This window comes from Calonectris borealis, chromosome 2 (assembly GCF_964195595.1).
Source record: "Calonectris borealis chromosome 2, bCalBor7.hap1.2, whole genome shotgun sequence".
Taxonomy (NCBI): Eukaryota; Metazoa; Chordata; class Aves; order Procellariiformes; family Procellariidae; genus Calonectris; species Calonectris borealis.
In genome coordinates this window covers 166,404,345-166,428,643 of record NC_134313.1, presented here as the reverse complement: position 1 = coordinate 166,428,643, position 24,299 = coordinate 166,404,345, and the positions used below count along the sequence as shown (strand labels likewise).

At 41.5% G+C, this 24,299-nt stretch overlaps 1 protein-coding gene across 1 annotated transcript in view; it reads left to right on the top strand.

Annotated features, from left to right (window-relative positions):
• Positions 1-24,299, top strand: part of CRHR2 (corticotropin releasing hormone receptor 2) — a 117,690-nt gene that overhangs the window by 74,771 nt on the left and 18,620 nt on the right. Inside the window, exons 7-9 of the mRNA XM_075144284.1 lie at positions 2,008-2,068; positions 10,045-10,117; positions 23,550-23,635. Of these exons, the coding sequence (XP_075000385.1) occupies positions 2,008-2,068; positions 10,045-10,117; positions 23,550-23,635 (220 nt within the window). The remainder of the gene's footprint in view (positions 1-2,007; positions 2,069-10,044; positions 10,118-23,549; positions 23,636-24,299) is intronic.

The following is a 24,299-nucleotide window of genomic DNA, read 5'->3' as shown; positions in this document are numbered from 1 at the left end:
GGCCTTCTGTGATGAAGCGACTACATCAGTGGACATGGGAAGGGTTACAGATGTCATCTATCTGGACCTCTGTAAGGCCTTTGACATGGTCTCCCACAACATCCTTTTCTCTAAATCAGAGAGGTATGGATTTGATGGGTGGACTGTCCGATGGGTGAGGAATTGGTTGGATAGCCACATGCAGAGGGTAGTGGTCAATGGCTCAATGTCCAGATGGAGATCAGTGACGAGTGGCATCCTGCAGGGGTCCATATTGGGACCGGTACTGTTTAATAGCTTCATCAATGACATAGACAATGGGATCAAGTGCACCCTCAGCAAGTTTGCAGATGACACCAAGCTGAGTGGTGCGGTTGACACGCCTCATGAGGTTCAACAAGGCCAAGTGCAAGGTCCTGCACCTGGGTCGGGGCAACCCCCAGTATCAGTACCGGCTGGGGGATGAAAGGATTGAGAGCAGCCCTGTCTAGAAGGACTTGGGGGTACTGGTGGGTGAAAAACTGGACATGAGCCAGCAATGTGTGCTCGCAGGCCAGAAGGCCAACCGTCTCCTGGGCTGCATCAAAAGAAGCATGGCCAGCAGGTCGAGGGAGGGGATTCTGCTCCTCTGCTCTGGTGAGACCCCATCTGCAGTATTGTGTCCAGCTCTGGAGCCCTCAGCACAGGAAAGACATGGACCTGTTGGAACGGGTCCAGAGGAGGGCCACAAAAATGATCAGGGGGATGGAACACCTCTCCTATGAAGAAAGGCTGAGAGAGTTGGGGTTGTTCAGCCTGGAGAAAAGAAGGCTTCAGGGAGACCTTATTGCAGCCTTTCAGTACTTAAAGGGGGCTTGTAAGAAAGATGGGGACAGACTTTTTAGCAGGGCCTGTTGCGACAGGACAAGGGGGAATGGTTTTAAACTAAAAGAGGGGAGATTTAGACTAGATCTAAGGAAGAAATTTTTTACGATGAGGGTGATGAAACACTGGCACAGGTTGCCCAGAGAGGTGGTAGATGCCCCATCCCTGGAAACATTCAAGGTCAGGTTGGAGGGGGCTCTGAGCAACCTGATCTAGTTGAAGATGTCCCTGTCCATGGCAGGGGGCTTGGACTAGATGACCTTTAAAGGTCCCTTCCAATCCAAACGATTCTATGATTCCATGATCTCCAGTTTCCTGCTGCAGCAAATCCCCCTGAAACCAGCTGGACTCTGAAGGCCTAACACAAAACAAGCACAAGGGCAAGGCTCTGGGCATGAGACTGCTATAATATAGAATAGAATTGGAAAGCAGAGGATATGGCACTGCAGGGACATTAAGTGTACAAATACACATCACCTACTGCAATGAGGTTGCACGCCCAAGGAGCACTACCGTAGCACCTTCTGGGTATAATTGAGAAAGCAAGCCCTGTACCCATCATAGGTAGAATGATACATATAAAGTTAAGAATAGCTGGATCCTTTAGAAAGGGCAAACACTGAATGAATTCTGACGTTGCAAGCTATCAAGAGATTCTTTCTCATAATCCTGTTTCACAGGGAAGACTCAATTAAAAAAAATGTTGAAAATTTGAAAACGAGCTTCATCCAAAGAGCCCAATAAGTTCACAAGCTTCTTGCTGGGAAAGAAGCCTGGGAAATAAAAATCTGAACACCCACCTCCAAGTGATCAGCTTTGCTGTATCAACTGCAGGAAAATGAAAAGGGACCAAAATCGCCTTTAAGGCAGCCAGAATTGTTCTGATCACTTATATAGAAATATAGGTATATATTTGTGTTCGTTAATTATTTTATTAACTTTTCTTACTGGTACTAGAGTTTTCTCTTTTTGAGGTGATTTTTTTTATATATACATAAAGAGGTCTTAGTAATTGTGATGTCTCAAGTATACCAGGATAGGACCACTTGTATCTAGAGTCTTCCAGTTCATTACCAAGACTTTTCTCACACAAATCTGAATCTACATCTGTATCATCCATCCATCCATAAGTTGTGATTAACTCCTGATTTTTTGCTATTGCAGGTATTCCTTGCCCAATCATCATTGCCTGGGCCATTGGCAAACTATATTATGAAAATGAACAGTAAGTAATGTTAACATTTGTGTTTATGTGGCTCTCTAAGAAATGCCTGCAGGCTGAACTGGTAATTTAGTAATAAGGCTGATTGATAGGCAAGAGGAAAGGTCACATCACCTCCATCCAAATCCAGACCATCTCAAATTTCAGAGCACTACTTGAGTCAATTCCTGAAACTACCTTTCCCAAATATCCTTGGCCAAGCCCTGAAGCTCTCATTTGATAGCTTTATACATGATTTACAGTCAGGTTAATCTCCTTCAACGGGAGTTTTGCTTGAGTAAGACCTTGGTAAAAACTACAGTTGAGTGCTGAAGAATTTAGCCTTCTGGGTGTGCAGAATTCAGTTGACAGTCTGCCAAAAATTGTCTTATGGATGGAATTTTTGCATTTCTGTTTCCGGCTTTTCCAATTGGAAGCAGTTAGTGCATTAAATTGAAAAATACGGGAGATAAAGAGGCATCTGTGTTTTGGGAATTTTTCTCCCAAACATCGATACTGGTCAGATATAGCTCAGCTTGTACTTTTCAACTAGTGTTTGGATCAATGTCTATTATCTGTTACAGCCCCCTTCCCTAACCTTAAAAAAATTATTTTCTCCATGAATCTGTTTTTCATATGACCACATGGTTGTCTGTCAGTAGCGCATGTGATTAAATGTAAGTGTCTACCTTGTAGGTGTCTGCATCTGCACTAATCTGTGGTCTCTCATGATCAGCGGTGATCAGTAAAAAAGTGATCAGTAAATGCATTCTGGGGTGCATTTCATCTCATCTGGAAGAGATGTCCAAAGTGGGTTGCATGAATTAGACTTACATGCACTATTTCTCCTGACTGTAAGGGAGATGGATAGGATGACTGGCTGAGCTTTAGGCATCCATGCTGAAGCCATGGGAGGAATTCTGTTATGCACTACTAATTTCCTATCCTCTGCTCCCCACAAACTTTTGAACCCTTGACCAATCTCTCTTCTGTAGCTTTAAGGGTGACTTTGAAAGTGATAATCTAATTCCCAGGAGTTACACATATTGGCAATCAGACAGATACCCTTTCACGGAGGAAGAAGTTTTGTGTGATTCCATCCCTGCCTACGATAATCATACAGGAGAATTCATACTGTAGTCTCAAAACGGCAAGAAGTTGGAACCTGTTCCTTGGGTGTCCAAGTGAATTAGCCCTGGGAGATAACCTCTGATTACCACATGTCCCTAATTTCTGTAACCACAGACCTTCTTGTTTCTGAATGGGTCGAGGATCACAACATTCTGGGTCTGCTTCACGGTCAGGTTCCTCGTAGTTGTTACCTTGCGCAAGCCAGGGCAGCATGGCAGCTGTCTCACTGTGCTGAAATAGGACTTTCAGCTCTAGAACTAGGGCTGAAAGAACTAGTCAGCGTAAACAGCACAAAACAAAATAACCAAATCTTGTGTCTTGAAACCTGCCGAGGCTTTAATAATGGCGATGCACATTAAACATTCCTATTTTGAGTGGGTTCAACACCAAGGTTTGAACACCTCATTTTGGAAGACGGCTCATCACTCCCAAAAGAAATAATGGAAAGTAGGACCCCTGATAGAAACATGCCACAACAACTGGGATTGCACTGCGCACGAGGTGGATAGATGGAGAAACCACTGCATCATCTGTTACCGCTGCCTCCTTTCACCGTCTTTGTACACCTGCAAAGTGAATGTGAAAGAATCTCCCCTTGATGTACCATGGATATGAAGAAAGACATGACATGTTTACATAGGTATGTGTACCACCTTTCACCAGCGAAGGTGTAACTGGCCCAGATCCTGCGCAACAGAAGAAAGGGGGATACAAAATACTGTCAGGAGGGCAAGAAAGACAAAGTGATCCTATCTGGTATGCAGAATATCTAGGCTGTTCCTGTTGAGTCTCTAGGCTCAAGCTCCCTGCCTTGGGTGGATTATCAACTGGAGCTTGTGCTTTTAAATCCATGTCATGGAGAAACCTGTACACTCTACCTCATGTGCATAATTTGCCTCACATGCTTACTGAGAAGGGAGGCACCAGGTTACTCTTGGTTGACCCAGACAATTAAACCTAATGTCTTGGGATGTTTTCACCTTTCTGTCTTTAATGCTGGTGTTTGCCTTGGAGTGAAGCATTCACATACATCCTCACTGCACATCATAGCTATTCCAAATGTTTTGTGCATTGAGAAAGTGCAGAATTTGGCTTGTGCTCACCATAGTGTGGGGTGTAATGGCCTGGAGCCTCAGTGTTGTGCTTGCTTATTGTCAGTGACGGGGCCAAGATTCATGTACCATACTCTGCTTGAGAAATAAAGACTGGATGCTTCAATAGTGCCATTCCTTCGATCTAGCACACGCACCCAGGCAGACAGGCAGAGCTCTCCTAAATGAAGAGCTGATAAGGTCATTAAGCTGTAAGGCAAAGGCTATTAAATGAAATCTGTTTTTTGCATTTGTAGTAATGTCATATGCAGAGGAGACTCAGTAAAGTAAATGAACCGAAGCAAAACAAGAGATGAATAACTTGCTGAGGGCCTGTCAATTGTCATAAATATTCAGTCATCTTCTCAAGCATTAAAGCATGTGATATTTCAGATAGCCCCTGCTCACTGCCTCCCAGGCTGAGGAAAGGAGAAGATTCTGCTAAACAGTCAAACTGAAGCACATGTAGGAATGCACCTCTGGTACATGTGTGTCAGATGTGCAGATGTGTGTATTTAACTTACCTATGGTTATTCTCCCCTCCACTCTGTCAGCCATTGGGACAGTTTAGACTAAACTTTTTGGCATTTACAAAATTTTTTCTCTGCGCTGGGATGATATAGAAATCATGCCTTTAATTTGAATTCTGTAAGTGTGTGCAAATATAGACAGATAAGATAAAACTAATCCCTGGCTTTGAGAAATAAGTGCTGTCAGGATACTGGAGCATCTCTCATGCAAGGAGAGGCTGAGAAGTTTGGGAGTGTTTACCGTGGAGAGGAGAGGGATCACGGGGATCTTATCAATGTCTATAAATATCTTATAGGAGGGTATGAAGAAGGTGGAACCAGACACTTCTTAGTGGTGACCAGTGACAAGAGGCAGTGGCACAAACTGAAACACATGAAATTCCATCTGAACATCAGGAAACACCTTTTTACTGTGGGGGTGGTAGAACACAAGAGGTTGACCAGGGAAATTGTGGAGTGTTTATCCTTGGAGCTACTCAAAAGCCAACTGGGCACACCTCTGAGAAACCTGCTTCAGCTGACTCTGCTTTGAGCAAGGGGGTGGACTAGACAATCTCCAGAGGCCCCTGCCAACCTCAGCTATTTTGTGAAAACCAGCTGATCTCCTCAGTCAGCCTAGCTGTTATGCTCTATTTATCTTGACCACTGGGGAAATCATAGAATCATAGAATCATTAAGGTTGGAAAAGACCTCTAAGATCATCGAGTCCAACCATCAACCCAACACCACCATGCCCACTACACCATGTCCCTAAGCGCCTCATCTACATGTCTTTTAAATACCTCCAGGGATGGTGACTCCACCACTTCCCTGGGCAGCCTGTTCCAAGGCCTGACCACTCTTTCAGTAAAGAAATTTCTCCTAATGTCCAATCTAAACCCCCCTTGGCGCAACTTGAGGCCATTTCCTCTTGTCCTATCGCTTGTTACTTGGGAGAAGAGACCAACCCCCACCTCGCTACAACCTCCTTTCAGGTAGTTGTAGAGCGCGATGAGGTCTCCCCTCAGCCTCCTCTTCTCCAGACTAAACAACCGCAGTTCCTTCAGCTGCTCCTCATCAGACTTGTGCTCCAGGCCCTTCACCAGCTTCGTTGCTCTTCTCTGGACACGCTCCAGCACCTCAAGGTCCTTCTTGTAGTGAGGGACCCAAAACTGAACACAGGATTCGAGGTGCGGCCTCACCAGTGCCGAGTACAGGGGCACGATCACCTCCCTGCTCCTGCTGGCCACACTGTTTCTGATACAGGCCAGGATGCCGTTGGCCTTCTTGGCCACCTGGGCACACTGCCGGCTCATGTTCAGCCGGCTGTTGACCAGCACCCCCAGGTCCTTTTCCTCTGGGCAGCTTTCCAGCCACTCTTCCCCAACCCTGCAGCGTTGCCTGGGGTTGTTGTGGCCGAAGTGCAGGACCCGGCACTTGGCCTTGTTGAACCTCATACAGTTGGCCTCAACCCATCGATCCAGCCTGTCCAGGTCCCTCTGCAGAGCCTTCCTACCCTCCAGCAGATCAACACTCCCGCCCAGCTTGGTGTCATTGGATTTAAAGTAAGGGTTAAGATGACAGGCAGAAAAGTTTGCAATATCTCAGCTAAGGTCCCAGTTTGACTGTAAATATGAAATACAGCTAATCAAATGCAGACATATGTAATGTCACTGGCAAATCATGTGTTATTGCCCCATGAGGTCGGACCTAGCAAACTGGATATATGGGGAAAACATGTACTATTCTGCTGCTTCCAAAACTGTTCGGATATCTCAGTGGACAGCCCAAAATTCAGGACAAAATGGGAATCTCCTTCATCTGAGTATGCATTTCAACTACTTAAGTTGTTTGGGGGTTGAACTAGGGGGTCAAGTTATGTAGCTCATAATAATTTAAAAGCTCAAAATCGCGCACAGGAAGAATGTTAAGAAAATGTTTCAACCAACTTCTTAATTTTTTCATTTTTGTACTTACTAGAGACCATGTTCTGCATAGTGAGGCAAATATAATTGGTACTGTGGCAGATATCCTGTCTGGGGTTTAGCAGTTCTTTAGCAAAATCTGACAACTCTGAAGAAAGTACTGTTAAGTCTCAATAAAAAAACCACACAAATGATTAAGAATTATTGTAGTAATTTCATTGATGGACAGTTGGTAAGGGGAAGAACATTTAGTAAGATCTAATTAACAATAATGATAATGGTGGTTTTTGTTATATAAAGAACTATCAGAGAACCATGAAGAATATTAATTAGTGATATTCAATAGAATTGTGTTTACATATCTGAGTCTAATCAGAACTGTCTTCCTAAATTGTCTTCTTCAATATTCAGGGAGTGTTTGTTTATTCTTTCAGAGGTTAAAAAAAAAAATAAAAAAAAGAGAAAAAAGAAGAAAATGGCTTTTATTTCACACAGATGGAATTAAAATTCCAAGTAATTTTCAGTGGTTTAGGTTTCTCTTTTTGGTTTTAAAGAAATATGCAGTGCTGATTTTATTGCAGAAATAATGGGTTATGTTGGATTTAAAGTAAGGGTTAAGATGACAGGCAGAAAAGTTTGCAATACCTCAGCTAAGGTCCCAGTTTGACTGTAAATATGAAATATAGCTAATCAAATGCAGACATATGTAATGTCACTGGCAAATATCTGTCGTCTCACCCTTACTTGCCTGATTTAATGGGTATATTAGAAATGTTTAGATTACAATGTAACAGATCTGTTTTATAGCCTAATGAGATGAACACCATCCTAGAAAAGGTGCTTTTTTTTTCTCCACTAACTACAAAAGGAACCTGGAGCATCAAGCTCCCCTGTAGATGCCTGTGTTGTAGAAGTGTACCATTGGCCACAACCTTGTTTCCTCAAATCGTGTGAAAGTGTGTGATGCTTCACTCAATGCAACCTTGGTCTAATACTGGGCTTCAGATAATAAATATCAGCATTTTGCTCTTCAGTATGGTCTTACAGTTAAGCAATATTTAAATTCCAGAGAGCAATGAGCAGCCTTTGCCCTGGAACCTCATTTGTGCTCAACCAGCTCTCTCCAATTCTCTGCTGACTTTTTCTAGCCCACTAAGTTCTGCCATATGCCTCAGTCTGCTTCTTATTAGTCCTTCTGCTAGATTCCTCTGCTAGAACAGCCAACTTTGCAGAAACTCCTTTTCTAATGGCTCTTGTTTCTCTAAGTTTCAGGCAATATATAATAGTTCTCCCAAAATGCCCTTCAAAAACCTCTCTCAAATGTAGGTCTTGCAAGTTTTGGAGAGTTGTGTTTCCTGCCTTGGCATATCTTGTAATTCATTTTTCTTTATATCTTTCCATCTCAGTAACAAAAAATCAAAAATATCAGTTTCATTCATTTAAGGCTGCCCTGGGGATTCTTCTTGGATGATAACTTGGCTGGAGGAAGTAACTTATTCCAAGTCTTGCTCTCATCACCAAATTTTGGAAGATTAGTTGCAAAATTATCACTTTACACTAATTTGCAGTCAGTGCACCAGGGAATAACAGACATGTTTTATATTTATAAAATATTCAAAGCTCTCTCATTCGTTTGGAACTTAAAAGATGTAGAAATTGAATCAAGAAAAGGCAAACAATTCTGTGATACTGAATTGTGTTCCTGGATACCTGCTGCATATCTCAAAGATTTCTGTGCAGTCAGTTCAGTAAGAGCATTTTGCAATGGGCAAACAGCTCTTTCTGATTCAGCAAGCAACACGTTTTGGAGAAAGGCTTTGGGAGCATTATGTGATTCAAAAGAATTCCATCTGAACCATAGCTTTCCTTATCTCAGTTTATTTGCTTGGAACTCATGAGGTCATGTCTTACAGACTGCAACCTCTTTGAGGCAACAAGTATTATTTCTTGCATGCTTGTAAAAGTGCAAATCTGCACCGGTCTCCATGGTCTCCTTGGCTCAGGAATTACCCTTGTTTTTATGTCTCCAGTGGCACTAAGCTTATCTTTTGTCACAAGGCGAACACAGGGAAGGCATAATTTTTGCTGTGTAAACTTGTTATGTGGTATCCACAAAAGGGAAGAAAACTCTCAGATTCTTGAACTCCAAAATCTACTTCCTAAGGGATCTGGAGCTCCAATGACCTAAACCTTAAGGCATCATGATAGCAAAGTTGACTCTGCTTGGTGGAACCAGGATCCAGAGCGTGTGGCTGTATCTGTAATATTAAATTAGCTGGGCCTGGAATCATTCTTGGGGGTGGAGTCCAAATAGCATGGAGAAGTCCACATCCATATTATTAAACCCTCTTGGCCTCCAAATCAGGGTAGCTGCAATCAGCAGACTATTGGGAATGTCCTCTGGCTCATGCTAGCTCCAGGTTTGTTCCCCAGGAATAGTTTTGGAGTTGGCTATTGTTTGGCTTGGGCCAAAACTGCACCAAGGAAAATGTAATAGTGTAAATGATTGAATCCAGACCTGAGCCCGGTTTCTGATTCATTTGCTGACATAAATATAACTGATTTATTACTCTCAGCTAAGAGAATGAAGTGAACATCAGTATAGGTTGCTGTGAAATCACAGGCTTAGTCTGTTGTATAACACAGCAGGGAGAAAAACACTTGTAATTCGCGGAAGTGAAAGTCAAGCCAGCACTCAGTCACACACGACACATCCAGGCTCTCTGCTAGTTTGAGGCCCTTCCGTTTACCTGAGGTTTCACTTAACCTGAGTTGATTTCCCTTTGGTGATGTTGGATCAGGTATTTGCTAGCTTCAAATGATGTCTCTGTACTGTGTGCTGGATTTAGAGGTCACCAGCTTGGTTCAAAGCCAATGGGATGAACGCCTTATTCATCCAGTACGTTATTTAGACAGCATTTCCATTCAACTTGAGACATATTTGCTGTAAGTAACAGCTCTTTCTTTATGGAGCACTGCATTAGGTAACAGATTTTTTTTCCTTACATGGAATATTTCTTTCATCCCTTTTTCAGACCCAGCAGGACACATCTTCTGCATCCTCCTTATATCAGGTTCTCACATTTCTTGGAAATACTTACATGAGCAATAGTCAAAAATATAGTGGGAACAGGAACGGTCTAATGGGAGGAGAAAATGGGGCTCAGATCTGTGTCCAAACAAAAGGTGGCTTTGTAGCAGAAAACTCGATCACTTGCCGATCATGTACGTGATTAAACAACTCAGGGAATAAGGGAACATCTGTCTATGGTGTCCTTGATATTACAATGTAAAAAAAGTGCACTCTTTATAAATTATTTTCTTATTTGTTTTGTTTCTTACAGATGCTGGTTTGGAAAAGAGCCAGGGAAATATATCGACTACATATATCAAGGACCAGTGATTCTTGTTCTTCTGGTAAGCATGTATGTGGGTGGAAGGACACTGCCATCTCCCATTGAGGGATAATTTGATAGGCATCTGTGATGTTCCACATCTACTTTTATGTAAAATAAGACACAAACAAGGTCAAACGTCTTCAGCTGTTCTCTGAAGTTGCCACAGTAGCTAAAGTGCAAGTCAGAATTGCAGTGATTTGGTTTTGGCTGTTTCCTTGACCTTAGGCCATTCTTTCCTCCTCCTTCTGTAATGCTCTTTGCCTTCCTTTGTACAACGTTTTGAGATGTGGGAAGGAAAAATGTTCAAAACCAGGAGGTATGTTACAATATCTGCTCATCCACTTGAGGCTCTTGAGAAGTAGGGCAATTCTGTCATGCACGTTGATTAGAAAAATGTGGTAATCATGGTAAGGAATTGCATCTCCTTGTACAGTCATCTACATCCCCGTCATTGCTGTGTGTTTGTTTGTTAGCTTTCCTGTTGTTAAGTTTCCTTTTCAGTGCCGCCTACAGTTAACAGGCTGTTTATCTGTTTACCCAACACTGTCTCTCCTGTGCCAACGAACAGTAGGCAGAGGAAGAAGGAAGCTCATTCTTCAACAATTTTGAACCTTCAACTAAAGTGCAGTGATGCTTTCCCAGAAAATACTGGGTGTGGATGGAAAAGATCAATGCTATTAGAAAGGACTGCGCTGAAAAACCCGATTCTACTCTTCCACTCCTTTGCGGGAAAAGCCACCTAGGAAGAAGGCAAATGTCCTAATAGAGAATTCACAGGGCTCAGTGGGGCCCCCTCTCTTAGGGAACCAAGACTTAGTATAGCTGTCCCTTATGCCACTCCAACACCCATGGAGAAGGTGCAAATGCTCCAGAATAGGCAGCCACTGCCAGCTTTTTCAAGGCTAAGAAGCCTTGCGCTCTCACCTTGTCAGTTCTATGCCTTTCATGTGATTCAGCATGAAAAAAGCTTCTCTGTTGCCTAGGAAGCCAGCTACTAATCTGAATGTTTCCTAACCTGAAATCAGGAGAGTTAATTTCTGTGTTAATTGTTAAGATGCAGCAGACAGATCATATTGTGCGTAGCTGAAAAGAGAAAAAAACGTAGTAGGAGTCTGTTTTTATGTAAAAATTCTTTTCTTTATGTTCTAAGGAGAGAAATACAATCGGTGTGATATACACGATATAATTGTGTGTCACTAAGGGAGCCATCCCAAAAACACAAGCAGCCTCACAGTAAATTGACTCACTGATATAAAGACTAACTCACAAACAAATCCTATTTAGACAACACAAGGTAGCAGGTTTGCAATATTCTGCATTTAGTGTTTTCACATCATTGCCTAGAAGTCTGTGAATCTACCATAACCCCTTTAGTCAACAAGGTCTGTAAAATCCTTGGATAGAATCTCTGGCAGATACCATAGGTAGCTTAGAGTCATGAAAATTGCTTTATTCTCCCCAGAACAGCACTTTCTATTTAAAGACCCCAAACAGGCACAGAAAATGGAGGTACACTTGGAGGCTGCCTCTTTATATACAGGTCACTATATCTGCCTCTAATTTAGAGCAGCCTTGAGACCCCTCTAAACTGAGCCAGTAACTATACTGCCCTGAACTGACATAGTGTATTGAACTTTTCTATATTGGCCTGCACTTGCGCTCTAATTAAACCGTTAATGAGATAACAACAATAATTGCACTGAGGGGTGGAAAGCAGCTGATATAATTTAGAGAAGTAACATAAGGGCAAGCCCTTCCTTCCTTCCCCTTATGGTTGCTCACATCAGAAAGCATTGCTGGTGAGGAAAAGAGCTCTCTGGATATATAGTCTAAAAGGCAAATCTGAAAACTCCTGTTACAATACACTCCTGAAGGCTAAAATGTGTCCCCTCTCCTTATTTTTTTAAACTGACAGTTGAGTCTCATGTTTATAATTAAAATACACAACGCCACAGTGTGTTAAAGCAACTTGACAGGCTCATTTTTTGATCCTTACGTGCATAAAATCAAATCGTATATAATGACTCAAGCGTCACTTATTATTATTGGAGTTACTGACCCTTTCAAGGGTGCCGTGAGAAATGCTGGATTAAGAGCACTGAAGTTTGACGTCTAACATGTACTCAGGGCAACACAGTACGCCTCTGCCTTAACACAGATGGGGACAAAGTGCTGCTTTCCTCTTCTCTCCAGTGAACAATAGTCACCAGAAATGGAAGACACAAAGATTTCAACAATAGTACGACTCTCTGACCTCTTTAAGTCACAGCTAATGAGTTGGATTTGAACTGACTAATTTGAACTAATGAAGAATTAAAATGTTCAACTGAAGTTCATGTTTTATGAAAGAACATACAGGACAATTCTGTGAGAGTATTATCCCAGTGTACCGCTGGAAAGATAGAGAGACATGAATGTTACTAAAAGAAATTAATGTTATTTCCAAAAAAGGGCTCACACTAAAAGCCTAAAATCTCCATCAAATTACAGTTCCTGTCCACACGTGAGCACTCAGACTGTGGCAGTTAAAATTGGTTCCACCCACTTTAGTTAGTTAAGAGCCAAGTGCCCAGTATACAGCTCAGCTAAGTTCTGGTTACCTGTTAGATAAAGGTAGCGTCCTTACGTGTTCAAGAGGCATCATTACACCAGCCAGGGGCAATATGATTCAAGTGCTCTTGTTGCTAAATATTCTTAATTCTGGAGGGCTAAAACCTCCTTCTAAAGATGCCAAGTCTCTTTAAAAGATAGGAGGATTTTATCTGTCAAAAATTATTTCCACTGTTTTTTATTTTTCATTTCCTTGCCTCTGTGCATTGAACTGCAGCAGCACAAGGTAGCATAACACCAAGAAACAGGTCATGCAAAAGTTCTGAGCTTCACTGGGAAAAGCAGACTGGTCAAAAATAAAGCTCTTTGGTCATGGTCCTCAAGTCCACCCTTAAACCATATTATTCTCTGTTATATCTCAGGGTACAAAAACTTTGAACAATGCAGTAGAGAAATTTGCTTGATTGCTTTCCTACTTGTCTTTAGAAAAAACTTGAACATTGATTTGGGCTGAAAACAGGGAAACCGTTTCAGAGACAATTTCAGAGACAATTTCAGAGGCAAAGGAAATTGGATATAAATGCTGATCCTGAATATTGGGTGAGACACCTGTATTTTTATTGACAAAAAATGTAAGGGAGAAAATGTAGGTAATCATCCTTCTATGTTTCATTCCTCAATGTATTTTGGCTTGAACATATCCCAGGAGAGATCTAACCATCCAGTACAGGATGCTTCGAAATTCAATTTCTGATAGCAATAGAAAAATACACTCTCTTAGGTATTTTCTCTTCAAATTAGAGGGTTTTTTAATTCTGGTATTTTTCCTCAGAGTGGCATAACCAAGTTTTAATCATACATTCCCCTCTGAAGGTAAAGAAAGGGCAAAGAGTTGGAAATACATGCCAGGGAACTGAATTTCAGCCTGATTTTATTAAGAAAAATACATTTTCTATGTGCAATTTTAAATGTAATCCCTGTCAAAGAACTGATGAACCATGAAAACACAGCAACAACAGAGGACGAACCTCAGAAAATAGGTACCAGAGGCAGTTAACTGAACTGCTTTTTTTCCTCAGTACCTGCTGTTGCGAACTGACCCCAGATGTGAACTGCTCTGCAATATATCTCAGAGCTAAAATTGTATTAAATTTTCAGTTTTTCAAACAGGCAGATCAAGTATTTAGGTTTTTTTCAAACCTTACGTTCAGCTTTAGTAGATTTTTTTCCCTTGTGCTTGAAAACTGAACAGTTTTCTAACCTCTGCTTTTTGGGTCTCGTTGAAAATAATTCACGACAATCAATTAACTGCTGGCGTAAGGGGGTATATGAGCAGATAGGAAGACCTGGAGTTCACTTCTGTCTCTGCCTTCATCAGCTATTTACTTTTGAACAAGTTAGATTGCTGCTCTAGGTCTCAGTTTCCCCAGCTATAAAGCAAGCTTAATGATACTTAACTTCCTTTGTAAAATGCTTTGAGATCCCTGGATGACAAGTGCTGTAGAAGAGTAAGAAGATGGGCTCATCCTTATTGCCATGTGGAATTTTGCTCAGGAGACAGCTGACACGTGTACTGAAGTGGTCTTTATGATGTGCTAATCAGTAACGATGTAGCATTTTTGTGGTGGCAAGATCGAAGCTTGCCCCAGTACTCAAGGTGTACCACACAAATGGATTTTTATAGCAGCATCCTGTTCTCTGTTTTATTTTCTTTTTCTTTCTCAGTAATTTCAAACATTTTTTGTTTCCTTTCTTGAGTACCACCGGGAGCTGAGATGAAGTTTTCAGGGAGCTAGCTAATGTGATTCCAACATTTCTTTTGTGAATGAAAATACCCAGAGCTCATAACTCTTCATGTAAAGTTAAGATTGCTTTACTTCCCCATTGTGTTACCTTTATATCATGTGATTTCATGTGCCTTGTTATTGCCTGGTCACTTCGTATTGTGAGTCCCTACACAGCTCTTTGCAATCAGCTTTTATTTTTGCTATCCTGAGTAGCTTAGTGTCACTAAAAATCTGTCAGCCTGCTCTTCATTCCCTTTTATAGATCACTAAGGTCTATGTAAAACAGCATAGATCTACCAGTAACCTCTCTCCGTTGAGAAAACAGACTATATACATATATTCCTACCCTTCCTTTCTTCTATTTCTATGCACAATGCTCTTCCCTCCAAACCTCTAACAGCCAAATTTCTATAGGAGCCTTTGGAGAAACAAATTTGAATTCCTTTCAGGAACCTGAGTAGACTATGAGCTGGATCTCCCTTGTCCCCATGCTGACTCTTTCAGAGGACTTCACAAACCATGTAATTCTTCCCCTTTGCACCTTATTTCTACACTGGTTTGCTGATTAATTTAGTTTTCCTATTGATTTTTAAAAATTTCCTTCTCTCTACAGATTCCCAATTCTTCCACTGCTACCAAGGTTGTGGTTCATGACCTGCTAACTGTTGATATCCCTGAGTTTTTCTTACAAGACATTTATCATAATTTTCACTGATTTGCAAGCATGCTGTCATAGCTACACATAGGATAAAGATAATGTTCTAATTTGATTACAGTCCATCCAGAATTTATCTTCAATTCTGCCATCATTGTTATTACTGACTTCCTGTGGAGTCAATAGTGTCAAAAAAGGTGTCCAATACCACGTACACTCCTACAATGTCTCTTTCTTTCTATAATTTCTAATTCTATTTGTGAGATGTTCCACAACCAATAAGAAACTCATATGACCAGCAGCAGTTGCCCAGAAAACTTTCTCCAAAATTAATCCTGTCAAGTCTTGCTCATACTATCCAGATGGGAAATCGCATTTCATCAGCGAGTTGCTGGATGATTCCTCTTTGGAAGAAGACTCTCTCTCGAGTCTTCTCTTGTGGTTCTTACTGTCAACACATGGCAACTTGAACCTGCCCAGCCTGAGGAACTGCCAGGTGAATTATTCACAGCAGTATGCCCATGCTTTACACTGTCATGTCATCTTGGTCGTCTTCGATGTGCTGGTGTGATGAGTTGGTTGTCAAGGGGCTATCACTCCCTCTAGGCAAGAACTTTCTGTGTGCCATTGTTATTTTTGCAAGGGTATGTGTTTACTGGTGTTGCAACATTCAGTCTGTTCCTGGCTTTTCAGGTGAAATAGTTGGAGAGAAGCCCTGTTGAGTCACATGTGACTAGAGACCCCCTGGTAGTTGACTTGCAGTGTGTTTCTTTAACAAAGCTTTTTGAATACAAGATGTTTCAGGAGAGACAGAAGGACCAGCACAGTAGTAAGAGGGTCACAGATGGGGTTGTAAGGTTTGAAAAGAGACTGTGGACATGGTCATGCATGATGCAGGGCTCTAGTGGGGAAATGATGTGATCTCAACTAGGACTGGAGTTGTGTTTGAACTTGGGTTTAGGTGACAATGTGGGCAAAGACAAGGGTCTGTGTGCTGGTGTGTAACACAGACATTAGGTAACGAAGGTGTCTGTTCGTTTCCCACTCTCTCCCTTCCCCACCAAAGCACGACTCCATCCTGTACAATCTTCAGGATGTGTGTAGTCCTTCTCTGCTTGCCTGAAGAATTGCTTTCACTGCTTCCCTAGGGAGTCTCTTCCACAGTCTCCCTGTTCATGACCATCCACCACATTATGCTTTGCTCTTCTTAATCACATCTCATTATTCCTGATCAGATAGCATTTTCCAGCACTTTGCTGTATGCCAAAAGGAGTCACTGTGGTGCCTGTGACCTTTGAGAGGGAAACTTTTGAGATAAAAGGCCCTGTCTGAGAATTATGTCAGGACAGTATGATAGAACAATTAAAACGAGGCATTAATAAACTGGCAAACTATTCATTTGAGGTCAGGATGACAGTATATAATGCTCCAGCTAAAATGACTGCTCTGATGCCAATTTGGGTTGCTTAATCCTGGGATGGATTTTACCACATTGCATGAAAATGCAAAGTCTAAATAGAATAATATTTATATTTCCTGGGAGTGAAGAGGAGCAAACATTCTAGGAAGCACAGAAGTACAAGCCTTCTGTAAAGCATAAAATAGGAAGCCCAGCAGAAATGAGCAAAATAAATGCTAGTTGCCCATTAAACTCTCAAAAGAGAAGAAGAGCTTAATGACTTCCCATTTAAACTCCTGAGCTTAAGGAAAACTGCAAAGAGGCCTTCACACTCAGAGCTCCGTCTTTTGTGCATCTTGGAATATTTTGGCTATCTCATCTCACTAACAATGGAGTTTGGTTTTTATGACAGAAAATTTTTATGACCAAAATCTTTCACTGAAAAGTTTCTTTTGGTTCAAAGGAGCTTCTGGGTTTGTATGTTCAGATTTTAATTGATCAGTGCCAAAACAGGTGGTCTAAATGCTTTTTGGATCATTGGCTTATAACTCCATTTTGGAGCTCTGAATTTTCATCCCAATTTAGAAATGGAAACACTAAACCTCCAAAGCCCTGGCAAGATATGAAAACTACTTCTTTCCCATCTGTAGTTGGAGAGGGTCTTGTTCCAGCAATAAGGGTATTCTTGGCACATCATAAATAAAAGTAAGATAGTAAGAAATAAGCTGTTTTATTTTGTCTTCAAGACCTTACCTTTGGATTAATTTTATCTATCAATAAATATCAAGGGAAAAATCCTTAGTTCTATTTTCTGTTATGAAGCAGAAAACATGTATAAACAGAAATGAATAAAAATATCAAGTGAGATTAAAAATAAATAAAAGGGATGCACTGCCTGTCATCATTACTTCTCCATTCATCAGTCTCCATTTATGGAACTGATGTGTGGGTTTTGTTAGAGCTGTCCAGTTCTGAGAGAAATTAATTTGTTGACACAGAGCTCCAATAATAACAAGAAAGTCCTTGACAAATAATTGTGTACTTTGCTAGATACAGTACAGAGGCTCTTTTCTAGGAAAACTCACTTTGCAGTAGTAAGATCTTTCTTCCTTTGAAATGCTACTATATATATATAATGAATAAACACCAGAGGCTTTATCTTCTTTGCTTGTAAATCAGAATCAATCTGGTAGTCACTAGAACTGTATGGATTCTCTCCAGCTGAGAAAATAGCTCCATTTTCCTTTAAAAGACTTCAGCTTTTGCAAGCTTTTTGCAGCAGCCTGTTCCCTGTTTGATTCCCAGATTGTGTCTTCTGTCCTGAATGAACTCAAGCTATCATCCCTGTGAGCTGTGGTGTCAGGCCCAGTGTGGACAAATGGACAATAAAAATCCATCTGATTATAGGTGAAAATTTATTTTCAGATTAGATCTCTTTGAGTGCTACTAAAAGTTCCTACTGAGCCAAATGTCTTTCTGAAATGGAGGAGTGTTCTTTTAAAATAAATCATTAAAATTTAACACACTGAAATGTGTTTCTAGTAGGCAAACCCAGAAACAAGTATTTTGATGTTACCACATTTGCATCTTTTGCTTTGGAATTTTTTGCTTGCCAAGTTCTGCCTTTGAGAGATTACCCTATTCAAGTCTTAAAGATCTCCCAGAGAAACCTTAATGGAGACAAAAGGGAACCCTTGATTGGTGCCTCAAAACATTTTTTAAGCTTTCATATAATATAATGTCACAGATCCTCAGTAGATACAGCCACATCCATTCAGTTTAAGCTCAGGTGGGATACCCTGGACAATCTGAAGATCACTGGATGATTTGTGGGCAACTGGTTCAAGTCCAAGCACTATTTATCCAAAACCACTCATTTAAAATAAGTCAAATGAGGCACTGTTGAAAAGTGCCTGTTTCTCTTCACTGAATATAAATAGAGCCTGGGATAACCAGCTTCCTAGAAGTAATCTAAAACGAAATTATGCCCTTCCAACTCAGCTCCTTATGCTTTTACTCCTCTTATCCTCACTGTGTGATGGAATCGCTTTATAGGCAAGGCCAAGTCACTTCACTTTTTTCTTTTAGGTAGCTAATCTAGTATGGGAAAGAATTAGGTTTTTTTTTTCCTGAAAAAGCCTGTGGGATGGAGGCAATAAGAGGAGCTTTGTGCGTAACAAGCCAAAGGCTGCACTCATGTCCTGTCCCGGTGCAGTAGTGACAGCAGTGGAAAGTAGCCCTGTGAGAAAGTGGAAAACCAAGATTTGAAAGAGCTGCATACATTATTCATAGATTCTAAAGCCAGAGGGAGATGTGAATGATTTTTCTAACCTTACTTTATCCATGAAACAGTCCATAGGATTCTCCTCACTTGATGATCCTCTTTGCGTCCCAGCCATCATCTCTTGGGCTGATATATATGACTCACTTTTCCAGTACCTTCCAGCCAGCCCAGGATGCTCTACTTCCCCCTGTCCCATTTACCAGCCTTTTTAAAAAAACAAGACTCTGGTTTACAGGGAAAGACAGACCAAATTTTGATGTTATTTTTTTCCGCCCTCCTTCTCTTGGAATGTGTTTCTCTTTGCTTTTCAGGCAAATTTATTTTCTTTTCAAATTTTCCTCTCTCCTCCTCATGAACTGCTGAAGTGTAGTACCCACTGACACTGGGTGTTGTAAAGATGAAAGCAAGAGGAAATTGAGTTAATGGATTAGACCCATTCAGAGAGGAAAAGCTCATTGAGGCACAGAGATGAGTCTCTAATGCCTGTCTCAAAAAGTCCTCAGAGTTGCCTGTTGCTGAAAGCTAGGGCTCTGTACTTAGATGGTGTCATTGAGTATTTGTCCTCACGCTCTTTCTTTACACATCAGGGTATGCAGGGTGATCAGATGACTGGGTGTCAGGTCTGACATTTGTCCTTAGGTGACTACCAGCGCTTTGACGGGCATTTTAAATTAATTTATTAAACATTAACAAAGTGTAATTGTGTGAGTAAATGTCAGGTCTGGAGTTCAGACCAGTTTAAATGGGACCATCCCTAAGAATCCAGACGAGTTTGGATCCAGGTTTGCTATTTACAGAGCAGCCATTTATGAGGAGCAGAACAGGAAATCAAACTCCCAGGTCTGAGATTGTTTCCGCAGTTAGGTAAGGTGGAACTTGGGATCAGTGTTTCTGGAGCCTTGGGTGAGCAGTGGGACAGATTTTCTGTAAATGACAGTTATTACTGCAGCACCAAAGTGCCAAATGGGTTAAGGCAGCCAACCATTAACCAAAGAAGTCGTCTTGTGTTCCTTCGTGCTTTTCCAAAAATCAGTGTGGCTTTGTATTCATAGCTGTTCCACTGGGAAAGATTAAGACTATCAAGGTAGGATTTATTTAATCTAACTCAGAGGAGAGATCTTTTTGCCTACACATAGGTGCATAGTACCTTTTCAGATGCTCTGTCAGCCCCACATGGGTCTGGCGGAGAGGATACAGATCCTCTGGAAAGCCCATGCCGTTCTAAGTAGTAGTTTCAGGTCAGGCAGGATACACCATTGGCACCAAAAATGGCTCTCAGTGACTGTGTTTAGGCAACTAAATGCAGCCCTGTAATACAGCCCTATAATATATGCCCTCCCAACAGGTCCGTCTATGCAAATCACATAAAGAGGTGCTTCAAAGTGGGGAGAGTCATCTCATGCTGAAGTAAACATCTCAAATAGACAGGAGGAACTATAATGTAAAAGTAGCTATTTTCCTCCATCGGTTGTTAAAGGAACTGGTGATAACTAGCTCGGGGTAGATATCTACCTTAGGGCTGTGTACAAGACTACTCGGTTTTACTGCAAGCGTGAGACCTAAAGCATCCTCTCCAGCGTTTGAAAGATTGCACAGCAAAGGCGAACGTTGGGAGAAAGATGGAAGGAAAACAGTATAACAATAAGATGTTTGCAAGACCATCCACCTTGTTGACAAGTATGTGACTACAAACATTAATGGAAGAGGCAGGGTGACAGTCACTCTGAAATGCAGACTTGAGATTACTGAATACGTCCTCAGGCGGATTTTAGTGTTTTAGTGTCTTCAGACCCACAGGCTTGAACACTGCCCATGTGACTAAGGATATGCAGCGTATTCAATGCAAGAACTAGGAAGAGGACTCAGGATGAGTGGTCTACGCCCCTGTTCTGGCCTCAGTGTTCCTCTCTCCTAGAAAATGTTATAGAATCATAGAATCATAGAATCATTAAGATTGGAAAAGACCTCTAAGATCATCGAGTCCAACCGTCAACCCAACACACCATGCCCACTAAACCATGTCCCTAAGCGCCTCATCTACACGTCTTTTAAATACTTCCAGGGATGGTGACTCCACCACTTCCCTGGGCAGCCTGTTCCAAGGCCTGACCACTCTTTCAGTAAAGAAATTTCTCCTAATGTCCAGCCTAAACCTCCTTTGGCACAACTTGAGGCCATTTCCTCTTGTCCTATCGCTTGTTACGTGGGAGAAGAGACCAGCACCCAAATAGAAATATATAGAAATGATGTCCCTAGCAGGCTTTCCTCTGACACCTGGGCAGCTTGTTAAAAGTGACCATCAATGTATCTGCCTTCCTGTTGCTGCTGTAGACAGCTGTGGTCTCTTATCAGCCCTGTGTCACATGTACCAGTGCCGCCCATAGGCCTTAGCTGGGCAGAAGTGCCTCGATGGTACTGTGGTCTGTGCTTGGGGAGCTGAATTGTCCCCCTGAATGTGGCCTCCATTGGGATGCTCAGCTTTTGGTGGTAACCAACACACAGTGACTTCCGCTGAGACAATCAGTATTAATGCTTCCAATCAGATGAGCAAGCCAGCTGTCACCAGGGATCTGTGCAAACATACATGAAAATCTAGGTGAGAAGTATTAATACATTCTTTCTGTATGTCATCATTGTTTTCTTTCTGCAAACCTTGGATGGGGGAGCTTAGGGGAAAAAGTGGGAGCATGAAAAACTGATTTATATAGAATAAGAGTATTTCTAGTGAAGTAACTCCCAAACTTTTCAGCTAGTAATTCTCCTTCTGGACTGATGAATCACACTTCTGCAATTTAATTTCAGAGAAGATCAAAATCTCTAATTTTTCTGATGCAGCCTGTGGCAATTTGAATTTCCAGTTCCCTGCTGTCACATCAAAGTAGGACTCATGAAACTCAAAATGCTTTCTCCAGTCCAGTTCATCATGTTAATCCCATGTGATTAGTCTTTTGGAACTTGCCCTTGCCTAAGAGTCTATAATTCCATCTGGCACCTTCCATTATGACTGCAAAAGTGGCAAGTTTTAGATCGGTACCTTTTTTGCATCCTCGATAGAAGTAACCCAAACCTGGCTCTGAGCTGACGAAGAACCTCAAGATTTGGTAGCAGAATTTCAGAGGCAGAAGTTTTCTTTCTATGGGTGAAGAACACCCCCACCCCCCGCAGTAGACACTGCACGAACATTTCTTTTTCTGGTATTGAGGAACGGTGCAATCACCAAAGTGAGGAGTTTAAGATTCAAGTCAAACGAGTGATATGAAGCAGTTTTTGTCTCTGATAGAGTGAGAACCAGTTGACTTCAAGCTCTTAAGTATGACAAAGGCAATTCTAGCAAGAACAAGTATACAAACTGCACTGTTTTATTTATTTCTTATACTCCCTAAGGCCCTGCTCTGCTAAGAAAATAATTTCAAAAAGTGTCACATGTTAACTCCTAGAGCAGCATTTTTGTATCTCACATAATAAGTGTTTAATATACATAATTCCCAATGCTGCCAGTGTCTATTCAGGTGCTTATTGCACCATTTGTTATAAACCATGTTACAGTAACCGCAGGGGATGATATGATGGATGCCAAGATACTGTAATCATTGAAATATAGCACATTGCACGGAAAAAAAAAAAGAGCATAATTTGAGAACACCTTTAAATTGGCAGCTCTGCTACAGCTTTAATAAAAAGTTGGAAGTCAATCACAGAATTGTTCCATTCATAGACCGCAAAATGCCAGGAGCCCTGGGACTCTCGAAATGCATGTGAGAGAAATATCTTCTCACAAGCTTAAGTTGTGACCTCAGCCATCCTGAGATAACAATTCTGTACTTCTGACAGTGTACATTGCCGACGATTTTGAGACAGATCAGTATGTTGTAAGCTACCCTACTTTAAGTGTTGAAAGCAACCCAAAACTTGCTCCTAGGTGCCAAATCTTTCTGCTGATCACAGTCTACAAATCAGAATCTTCTTTTCATTTTTTTTTTTAGTTTACTTTTTCCTTACATAAGGAAACTTATGTAAGAAACTCGCTAGCAGATGCTACAACAACAGTAATTACAGCAAATCTCAATTCTCAGTGGTGAGATTGTAACAGAAATAATAATTACCCAGTTCAGCAGATTAAAAAGGGAAGTGGTAAAACCATCATCTCACCTTTAAAGACAGTGCAAAAAAATAGGCATTTTTCAGGTATGATTCATCTGCTCCATTTTAAATGTCTCATGTGGAATGCAATGTATAGCCTCTACCGAATACAAAGGGGGTCCAGTGTGACTAGCTCACATTCAGATCTCTGCAATGCAGTCTGTACTTTGGGTCTGGGGAGCCCTGCCTAACCATTACAGCCTCCTGTGGAACGGGAGGATGGTTTCAAACGCCTGCCCTATCAGCTCAGCACAGTGCTGCCAAATACTCTACGCAGGGAGCCTTGGATGAGCTGAGCCAGAGACAGATGCAAATAGCCAAACAAATCCCACCCTTAGATCCTTGTGGCACCCAGGAAAGGAGTAAAAGGGAGTAAAAATAAATTCCTTGCTGGGACCATTAATTTTCTACTCCATTTTCATTGCTGTTTTGAAAACATTAATAGCTGTTGGATATTTGCTGCATAATCTGATATTTCTGGTAAACTGCTGAGTCTGTTGCAACCAATGGTAAAACCATGAGGCTGTTTTCAATCAGACTGGAACTGCAAATTGTGCCTTGTAAGGTGTGTCACATCCTTTAAGCCATTATTTGACTCACTGGTCTCATTTTTCCTCTCTCTTCCTTCTTTTCCAGATAAATTTTGTATTTCTATTTAACATAGTTAGGATTTTAATGACAAAGCTGAGAGCTTCAACCACTTCAGAAACAATACAGTACAGGTAAGTCAGCTGGTGCTTCTTGCTACTTGTGACGTTAACAAAGAACTGCCTTGCCTGCCCTGTCCTTGTCCCATTGTTGTGGTTCAAGCCGGCAGGCAGCTGAACACCACACAGCCATTCACTCTCTCCCTCTCAGTGGGATGGGGGAGAGAATCAGAAAAAAGGTAAAACTCATGGGTTGAGATAAGGGCAATTTAATAAGACAGAAAAGGAAGGGAAAATAATAATAACAATCAAAGAATATACAAAACAAGTGATGCACAGTGCAATTGCTCACTACCTGCTGACCAATGCCCAGCCAGTTCCCGATCAGCGGCCGTGCCCCGCCAGCCAGTTCCCCCCAGTTTTTTTGTTCAGCATGACATCATATGGTATGGAATATCCCTTTGGCCAGTTTGGGTCAGCTGTTTTGGTTGTGTCCCCTCCCAGCTTTTGTGCACCTCCAGCCTCCTTGCTGGCAGGGCAGTATAAGAAGCTGAAAAGTCCTTGACCTAGCGTAAGCACTGCTCAGTAACAATTAAAACATCAGCGTGTAATCAACATTATTCTCATCCTAAATCCAAAACACAGTACTATATCAGCTACTAGGAAGAAAATTAACCCTATCCCAGTCGAAACCAGGACACCCATCTTTGTCTTTCCAGATGCCACTGTTGATCTCAGA